The following is a 10,371-nucleotide window of genomic DNA, read 5'->3' on the forward strand; positions in this document are numbered from 1 at the left end:
AACCTATTAATTGAAAAGAAAAACATCTTACCTTCCTAGTTAAGCATTATTAATAACCTAATGGTTTGTTAGATGGGTATTCATATTTATTTCTATGAATAAATAATAAAGTAGTATCTTTGGTGTGTACTCCATTCGATTTGAACCTATTAGAAGTCTCATTTTTTTTTTTACCTTGCATTGGCTTTAAGAAATTGTACTTTACTGAATATGATAGAGAAATTAGTAAAATATGAATCATACTTTTATATATTAATTTTATAATAAAATATAAGTTGAATGAGTTAGTGGAAAGTATAACTCAAAAATATTAAAAATGAAATGAATATTTTAATAAAAATCAGACAAAAATAATAAATTGAGGCTTGTAATGTAGAATTTAAGAAATTCCATGTTTGGTTTGGGGTCAATTTAAATTTTAATTATTTGGATTACATCTATTTGTCACCCAACTTATAAATTGATTGAGTACTATACATAAATAATTTTGGTGTGTGGATTGCAACTTGTTACGTGTTTGATTTGGGCTTATCCATTTAAAAGATTTGGATTACATCAATTAGTCAGATACAGATTTATATGTCATTCGTATATAAATCGTTTCATAAAAACGATAATAAATAGTTAAAGTAAAAAAATAATAAAATAAAAAAAGAATAATATAGAAAAGAGTCTTATCTACATTATTCTCTTTTTTACTTTATTATTTCTCTACTTTAACTATTTATTATCATTTTTACAAAACGAGTGCAGAAAAGTCAATGGGAAAGCGGGACGGAGGGAATATATTATATAGTACTAATATGGGACCAGTTACTGTATACTATAAACTAAACTATCATATCTCAGATTTTGATGCATAGCAACTGCTTTCGTGCTCATGTTCGATTGTGTTGAAGGTTTAGTTATATTTTCTCTATAAATATATATAGGTAAAATGAGAATTTGTTTACATATGAACATTTTGCAAAATGTTTAACAAGATCACAAACTCAAAGAATAACAAGAAAATTGAACTCCAAAAACGATATAGTATACTAGAGTATTATTAAACTCAACTCAATTCATTTTCTATCCTCCCAAACAATCCCTATGCATACCTATCGGTGCTCAGTTTTAACCGAACAAGCAGTTAAAACCAGAACCGGCAGTGTTGAAACCATGAGCATCATCACTATGCATACCTGCTCTACACTATTTCTAGCACATGGTTCACTTTCAAAAAGCAAAAACTGCCACCAAACACAGAAAGATGATCACTGCCTAATTTACACATACAATGGGCAAAAGCAGAAGAAAGAAATACTCTGTTCCCATTCACCGTTGCTCGTTCAAGCTGTCTTGCTCTGAGGTGGCAATAGCTGCCGCATGTTTCTGTGGCGGCTGAGGCAACGTCGGGCTCACATTCATAGTGGTATTCTTAGATGGAGGCAAGCATCTTTTTGAGAAGAATGAGGCTATGCTCTTTGCCTTGAGAGACTTCCTTTCTGCATATATAAAAGAGCATGTTTTAGTGTAAATAAAGGAATGGACTTTAATTAGAGACTAAAGGCTAAGTGAAGGAGGTTAACCACATGATACCTGGTGATATAGATATGCCAAACTTGTTCAAGATTTCTTTCTTGACCTGAAGCATCATCATATTATACATGTTAGAGCATAAGATCTACCAATTTTTTTGTAACTCACCATCAAAATTCACAAAAAAATCATGAGTGTTTGTAAGCCATGTTTGAATAAGCCGAAGAATATGAGGCTAATGACCTGCCAACGATTTTCTGAGAACTCTGATATTTCGCGGACTTTTTTTCTCAGTAGAGACTTTGAGAAAGCCGGGAACGTATTATGTAGAGCGTCGGATAGTTTTGCAATGCCATGTGAACACGAATTGATGATGGAAATCTGCAAATATAAAACTTTAAATATAGTTTCTATAGAGTATATACACCATGAATAATTCAATGAGGAAAACAAAAAACTTACAATCTGAGGTAAGTCCGAATCAGGTATAGCAGCAGCAGCGGTTGAAGAAGGTGTTGAACTTGATTTGTTTGGTAAAGCTTCTAAATCCTCATCTACCTCATTGTTATGAATTGATATATCCATTGCTGGGAAATCAAACAAAGGACGGATACAAAGAGCTTGCAAGCACATTTTTTCAAGTTTCTCTGAACCAGACAGCTCTTCAGCTGGTGACAATGTGGTCTTTTCATGCATGAGGTTCAATACGATCAAGGGCTGATTCTTTTTAAGCGCGTGCTCTGTCATATTATTCAAATACTTCTGCTGTCGGAGCAGAGAGCAAAATTCTTCACTCTGTACTTGCTCTTTGGTGTCAGGATGATCTCTCACTTCCTCAACTAGTTCATCACATTCCATCTCATCTGTCTGTACCCCCTGCAACCCACAATGTGATAAGCTTCAAGAAAAAAGAGAGAAAGGAAGATGGAGAAAACTGCAAGCAAACCTCAAATCCCCCATCCACTTTTGTATAATTTCCAGTAGTTCTTTTCGAATAGATAAATATAGAAATAATCTAGAAAACAAAAACATAGGCCATCAGAAATTATAGCTCACCTCACTTTCTGAGAGATAACCATCAGGAACAAAAAACCCATCTTCACTTTCATCTTCATCATCAACCTTTTGCTGCTCCTCCATACTTTCATCCTCCTCATCCTTCTCACAGTCCGATAGGCTTTCACCAGGTTCTTCCTGCTTGGTCAAAGTTCAGATGAGAAAATCTTAATGACAATACTTGAACTACATTAGCTAGTAGCCTAGTATACCTCTTCCCACTCCTCATCGCTGTCAATCTCATAGTCTATATCTGGATCCTTCGCGAAAGGGCGGCGCCCTCCAATTGCTTGACTAGAGAAACATAAAACTTAGAATCAGATAGAAAATATTTGTAGCAAGAACCCATTGTAGGTTGGTACAGAGTGGCAAGCTTCAATTAGTTTACCTTTTTTTGGGCCAAACACCATAAAATGCAGGTCTGTGGCTCTTATCAAACTGCAATAGCTGCTTACTGCGTTTTCTCTTTTGACATTGAGAAAGAGGCCTGTCTATCGTAATCTGAGACTGTATTCCATGGACATTGAGGTCAGTTGATTCATTCACATTCTTCTCTTCAACTTGGACCTCGTCACTAGGCATTTCAGTGTTAGTAGTAAGCTTAAGTTCCTTGACCAGCTCAGTCTTAGGCTTCTGACGCATGCCCCAGCTAACTTTCTTTGAACGAATAGAGCTTCCAATGCGGCGCCAAGAATTCAAGTGGGATCTGCAATAGAACACAATATGGCATTGAGATTTAGCACATTATAGATTGGAACTATATATTGTGGAAAAGGGAAAGGGCCCTACTTCCAGATATCTTTGGCCTCAACTTCAGCATTTCCAACCAAAACAGAGTCCATATTTTCTGTAACTGTTTCAGATTCCCATTCAACCAAGTTTGGAGATGGCATAGATGTGGTGGTGGCTTTGTTTGAAGAACTGTCATTTTGAGAAGAAGAAGTAGATTTCTTTCTTTTAAGAAACTGCTCCATCATTGATGCTTGTTTCTGAACGGCAAGTTGCTTTTTCAGTTCAGCTTCTTCTTTGGCCTTGCGCTTTTTATCTTTCTCTGCCTCCTCTTGTTGCCTTCGCAGCTGTTTCTGCATGTCATTTTCTTCTTTCTCACGGCGCCTTTCCTCCTTCTCTGCCTCTTCTCGCAAGCGCTTCTGTTCTTTTTCCTGCAGGGTGATTTTAATTAAAAATAGACTTATAAGAAAGAAACTAAGGTTCCAAAAAGTAATTAGCTCATGCAATAATCTTCTTGATGTTACCACCATCTAATATCAATCCATTTTAAAAAGAAGACCAGGCCAATAACTCGAGAAAGTAAACAACAAAATAATTGCAATAACATGTACATTCTGCAACATTTCCTTCTGAAGTTCCCTCTCTCTCTTCTTCTTTGCTTTTTCCATTTCTTGTTTGTCCTTCTCCATTTGCTTGATTAACATCTTTTCATCTTTCTTGACTTCTTTCTCAGCCCTTCACCATCAAATTATAATAAGACCATAGGCCATCTTACAAAAGGAATTGTTGTAGTAAAAAGCACTCCCAAAAAATACTTACATTTCAGCAGCATTTTTCTGTGACAAGTTCTGCATTAACATCCGAATATCAGTCTCATTTAGAACTTTACCAATCTTTTCCGAAGCTTTTGCCAAATCCTGTGGGCGATTTGGATGGTCCTCTGACTTTTCAAGGGCACTAATCATTGCTGACAAAAATCAAATTTATTTGTAATGAGCAAACCTCAAAAATAGACCTGCTAATAAGATGCCTCTCCCACAAAGCTTTGAGATCATAGAACAAAAAATGGTTGAAAATGTTAATCTAGTGAAAGAATAACAGAATTGCTAAACAAGGATAGTTGTATAAAGAATGAGCCAACCAGCCACAGCTAGCCACTCAACAAGTATTTAGTATAATACAATATCCAAGTACCATAATACACATTCTACCTGTAACAGCTGCAATTCTCTCCTGAATCTTTTTGCGGCAAGTACGGCGAACTTTCACTGATGCACGCTCTGATTTTGGGATCAGTTTCAAGTCTCTAGTCTGTAATAGAACAAAATATGCAATAAGTATAAAAAATCTGTATATACGCCGAAGGAGGAACATAATACTGTAAACAAGAAGGAAACACATATAGAGTGGCACATAGCTATTGGTATGCAGATATTAGAAGGTGTGTGTACAAGATTAATGTCTATTAAAATGAGCTAAACCTCTGCATTTCAAAAGGGTTGTTTCAGAGACAGGAAGCACAATTCATCCTAAACATAGTATCCAGTTCAAAGGGAACACCTAAACTAAACAACGAGCTAACAAATAATCAGCTAAGCATGTAAGACCTAATCAACAATGCACTGCATTAGACTTCTATTGATACAAAAATTCTTGGAAACCATGACTTGGACGGTTCTGATGGAAGAAACATGAATTCCAATTTCTTTGGTACTTCAATCCTAACAGGTATAGTAGATTGAACAAGATTGAAGACATAGACAGACCTATGATCACAAGGAGCAAGATCAAGAACCAACATAACTCATCAAATGCAAAACTAGAAATAGTAAAAATACAATGTGATGCAACAAGTCAATCAACACCAAAGGTTACATACAAGATACTGCAATACTACTTAATCACAAAATCAAAATCAACATTTTATCAAAATTATACCTCCCAAAACCAAAGAGCATGCTCCGCCTCATCCTCTAAAAGATCTGCATCTGCACTAGCCACACCATAACACAATCTCTGCCCAATCATAAGCACACTACTCTTCACACTAGCTCTAGTAACAGTGTCGCCATTTCCAATCCTACCCTTAACTTTCTCAGATATTTCATCCACGAGTATCGACAACGGAAGATCGCTCTCCTCCATTAAACACGCAATCACACTATTCAGAGAAGCAGCAGAAAACCCTACTTTCTCCACATTTCCGAGCAATACATCTCTGCTTCTAAACGCTAAATCTTTACCAAATCTAACAAGACTATTGATTTCACCGCGCAATGCGTCGATTTTCGCCTGTTTCTCACCCGGGCTCACAGCGTACAAGCATGGCTCCAACCTTTTCCTCTTCTGTGGCCTCTTCTTCTGGTCCGAACCGTCCGATTTCCGCTTCATTTCATCCACCGCAGGGTCGATTTTCATCGGCTCAGCTCCCGCCATCGCTAGATTCAATGAATTAGCCTTTTTCTCAACCAAGAACAAAAACACACTCAAAAGATACACAAGGAGATCTCGAACTTTTTCAAATTTGGGCCAAAAATAAGGCAAAAACTACATAAAACCTCTCGAATCAAGCGTCGAGAAACTGAATTAAGCAATACAAACGAGTGATTCACTTTCTGTGAGATTTTGAAGACCGCAATCAGTGAAAATCAGCTGAATTAAACTCGGAACCAAATCTGAGATTCGAGTGGAATGAAAGAGCAACACGATTTCTCTCACGGTGAATCGATTTTGCAGTGAGAATTTGGGTTTTGTGCGTGTGGATTTGCTGGCTTCCCGCTTAGTTTTGGCGGAATAATTCTCTGTTTGCCGCCTAAAATTTTGCTGTCCGCCATTTTTGAACTCACAAAGATTCCAAAGCATGGCAATTTTATTTTTCTATTTCAATATTTACCTTTTATTAAAATAAATGATTAATAACTGCAAATTGGTTGTTCTATAACACTCATTTCAGTTGTGATGTTACTTTAATGAGATAGACACTTAATTCGCATGTGAGTGACACTATTTTTATAAAATCAAAATATTAATTAAAAAATTGATTATAAATAGAACTAGCATTCCACTTTTTCTTCGTCAACTTATTTTATAGTCTCTCAGTCCACGATTAAGAGTCACACTTTTCCATTTCGGTCCGTTCCCAATTATGAGTCACACTTCATTTTTACCATAAATAGTAAGTAGATCTTACATTCCACTAACTCAATCCACTCACATTTTATTACAAAACCAATATTAAAAAAATGGGTCCCACATTCAACTAACTCTTAAAATTTATGGCAATTGCAACTCTTAATATGAAATGGATGAAATAATAGGGTTATAGTAGTAATTTAATTTGTTATGAGAAGAAGAAATTAGTATTCTCTTACGAAAAAATGGAAATTTTCTCTCAATTTATTACATTTTTCATCGATCTCTCTCCTATTTTATATACATTTTCTCTTTTTCTTACTTATTTTACCACTTTCTATCTTTTTCTTTCCTACTTCACCCCCTTTATTCTCTCATACTTTACCAATTAGGTATTAAAAAAAAACACTTGTAGCATCCACTATTTACTCTAATCAAATAATTTAGCCAATATATCAACTGAATGCATAAGATCGAAACTTTATCATACTTGAGCCGATGAATACTCTAAAATTAGAAAGTGTATATTTTTTGTGGGACCTACTAAAAATGAAATAATGCATACTCAATTTACTATAGTGGCGTTCGATTTCCTAGATAAATTAGTACGAAAATATAATCTAGGATTGAGTTGTGATATTATTTTAGTTGGAAGGGGTAAGCTATGACTAAATATTCCATAATCATCCATATAGGATTGAGTGGTGAGGTTGAATCTCATAAACCAAACACACTACGTATATAATCCTGAAATACAGTCTTGCAAACCAAATCCCTCCTATAAACAGAGAATTTAGCCTATTCAAAACATTGTCTCTAATCGGCGAATGATGCACATACATTTATACTGATCCTTGAGAATAATGACTTTTTGGAAATTTTAAGTAGATGGAAATCCATAAAGCTGATAGATTCATGAGATTAAAAGTATAGCAAACAAATCCATACAATTTTAATTTTATTAAAATTTAAATGTCACCAGCTTAGTTGATTTCCCTTGCAAAACAATCTCAAAAATTGTATCCTGTGGGATTGGCTCACTAGTTTTGCAATATAGCACCTTGAAGCCATAGCACCATCTAACAAACTCATTGTATCTAGAGCTAAAACAAATACCAAAAGAATTAGGATGGAACCATAGATCTTTAATTTGGTGGCAGCATCTTTTGCCTAGACTCCCTTGTAGATCAAGACTGCAGTGTTGCGGGAGCACAAGTGATTCGAGTCGGGGGCAGCCATCAAGAATCGATTCTAGTCCATTAATTTTCATAATGTTACTCACAAAAAGTCGGAGGTGTTGCAGATTAGGCATGTGATTTCCGATTGCTTCAGCAAATTGTGAAAATTCCATAGTGTCAAACCAACAAGAGTATGTAAATGATTTCAACATAGGACAAGAGATGCCAATGGCTTCAACATGCGTGGATTGATCAAGTGTATGGTTCAAGTAAAGGTGCAACTCTTCCAATTGTGGGAGATCTTTTATTTCCTTGGTAAAACCAAGTGTATCATACTCATGGTTAAAAGGCATTATGTCGTACTCTAAAAGTGTAAGGCGGCGAAGATGACTTGATCTATTAAGAGTAAAACATAAACAATGTCAAGTTAGAGGTTCTAAAACAAAAAATAAGATAGTGTTTATTACTCGGTTTCATAGTACTCTCTCCGTCCCAGATAATTCGTCCCAGTTTTCCATTTCGGTCCGTCCCACATAATTTGTCTCATTTAACTTTTACCATTTTTGGTAGTGGACCTCATATTCCACTAACTCATCCTACTCATATTTTATTATAAAACTAATATATAAAGGTAAGACCCACATCCATTAACTTTTTCAATCCACTTTTCATTACAATTCTTAAAATCCGTGTCAGGTCAAAGTGATCCGAATTATCCGGGACAGAGGGAGTAATACTCAAACTGTTCACAACCACTCCTTCTAACAAAATTAATCTAACCTTCATATTTATATTATGTACAACACACCTTTTATTTCTTTCATAAGAATTAAAGCTCCTTCAATTAATGCTATGTAAAAGTCAATAGTATGTGTTTTATAACTACACAAATCATATTCAATCTTTACTTATCACGCTATAAAATTGTCAAAACAACCAAACGATAGTGAATGGAAGAATTATACCGTTGGGCTACGTAGTTTAGCAAGCCATGGACATAAACACCGGAGAGCTTGAGCTCGACCAATTGTCCCTCGCTACGATCCACTGCGTGACGGCAAATGTTCCCAAATTGGTCGCGGTTCGTGCAACGTCCATAATCCACATCAATCACGCGCCACATGGTTGGAATTTTGCAGACTCTCCACCAATTACTACACACTTTCTGCACGCTCGTCAGTATCTCTTCAGTGTGCAGCCTTTGCAGGATATTCGTCGTCAAATCATCCGGCAGTTTGGTCCATGGTGCCGCCACAGTGGGAATTGGAGGTTTGGATTTCTTTCCCATGCTCAGCTCAACATTTTTCATTTTAAGAGTTCACTGTTAATTTATGTAACACACTCACTTTTTTTTGTTAAGGTTTCCTCGTTTCATGGACTTTGTTACTTTTAATTTGACCTGTTTGTTTAGAATTTGTGATTTTGCATTAATTTTTATTTGATGCTCAATATTTTCGTGTGATATGTATATTAAGTTGTTGCCTAACATTTGTTACTTTATGTTTAAAATACGTTTTTCTATAATAATGTTTGAAATCTTGATATCTCAGTTACTTTATTAAATTGAACAAATCCAATATGTAAGATATAATAATGCAATTTCAAACTCAAAATTCCGTTTCCGAATCGATAAGAATGCAGTGAATTTACTAATTCAAATTTCAACGCATCTCAATTCCAAAAAAGCGCAATAAGGTAAATCTACCGATTAATTTATTAAGTAGAGCAATTTTGTGACCCACCCTAATAATTTATGTCAGTTTCCTATCAAAAGGATCAAATTAAAGTAGCCGCTGCCAAAATGCTTAAATTCTAATTTCTTATGTTTTAAAAAATTTAGAATTGAATGGAAATAAATATATACATAAAAAAATGGGAGAAATTTTGTAAACTCAAAAGAGAAATCATCATTGATATTTTATTTTAGGTGTTAAATAAAACATTGTCTCTTAACACTACTTAAAAAGATACTACTTCATCTAAAACAAATCCCATCATCGCACACAAATACGCAAAAATGTATTTACAACAAAAGCTTATCTGAATGGAGTAGTAAATATACTTCATCTTGTAAACAGACCCAAAATAAAATTATTTGCTTGTCCGAATCATATCCACCAAATGCACAATTTTATCAAAAGATATATCTCTGGATCACAACTCACGTAATAATCACCATTATCGATCACACGAATTCAAATAATTAATGTCAAAACTATTCACCTTTACCCATGATCCCCAAAATTTGGCTTCATCGTGGACCACGTTGACCGCTGCCTCGTCACTGATTCCTTAACCTGAAAGACATTAAATAATGGGGTGTGAGTATACAAGCAAACTCAGCGGGGAATACGTTGCAACCAGTTATACTTAATTGTGTAATGAATCATAACATAATACACCATCTCAACTTTGATGACATCTATATGAGACTAGTCTTGATCCCGAATGGGTCTGTGGCTGGGCTGTCAACGACCCATATGATTCCTTATAGGCCCATAAGCTCATATGAATGACACACAACACAACAATGATTATAAGGAGTAGTATTAATTAGTGCCATTATACACCGAAAAATAAAAATGACAAGGAAAAATTTATTATTGAAAAAAAAATTGGAGTGTTGTTAGTAGATAATGAACCGATCCACCTTTTAAAAAAGAGAAAATTGGAGTACTATTTTTTGTAGTAGAAGAAAAGAAAGTATAAAAAATGTATAGGACTGTTATGGAAAATTATTTAATGCAAGCTACGC

At 35.1% G+C, this 10,371-nt stretch overlaps 1 protein-coding gene across 3 annotated transcripts; it reads right to left on the reverse strand.

The window, feature by feature from the left end:
• Window positions 1-1,011: 1,011 nt before the first annotated feature.
• On the reverse strand, window positions 1,012-6,161 carry LOC148929906 (chromatin assembly factor 1 subunit FAS1-like). 3 transcript variants are annotated; one of them, XM_089069433.1, is made up of 12 exons: window positions 5,521-6,161; window positions 4,518-4,617; window positions 4,126-4,273; window positions 3,918-4,041; window positions 3,367-3,737; window positions 2,966-3,283; window positions 2,790-2,871; window positions 2,578-2,715; window positions 1,984-2,397; window positions 1,765-1,902; window positions 1,582-1,627; window positions 1,012-1,487 (listed from the first exon to the last, which is right to left on the reverse strand). In XM_089069433.1, the coding sequence occupies exons 1-12, from the start codon at window positions 5,740-5,742 to the stop codon at window positions 1,318-1,320; spliced, it is 2,271 nt and encodes a 756-aa protein (XP_088925559.1). In that variant the 5' UTR covers window positions 5,743-6,161; the 3' UTR covers window positions 1,012-1,317. The 3 variants fall into 3 exon arrangements, with proteins under 3 accessions (XP_088925559.1, XP_088925558.1, XP_088925557.1); XM_089069432.1 differs by having other exon boundaries at window positions 5,497-6,161; XM_089069431.1 differs by having other exon boundaries at window positions 5,245-6,161.
• Window positions 6,162-10,371: the final 4,210 nt, after the last annotated feature.

The sequence above is a fragment of the Salvia hispanica genome, chromosome 3 (genome assembly GCF_029641045.1).
Source record: "Salvia hispanica isolate PSC_SH4W2 chromosome 3, Shi_PSC_v1, whole genome shotgun sequence".
Taxonomy (NCBI): Eukaryota; Viridiplantae; Streptophyta; class Magnoliopsida; order Lamiales; family Lamiaceae; genus Salvia; species Salvia hispanica.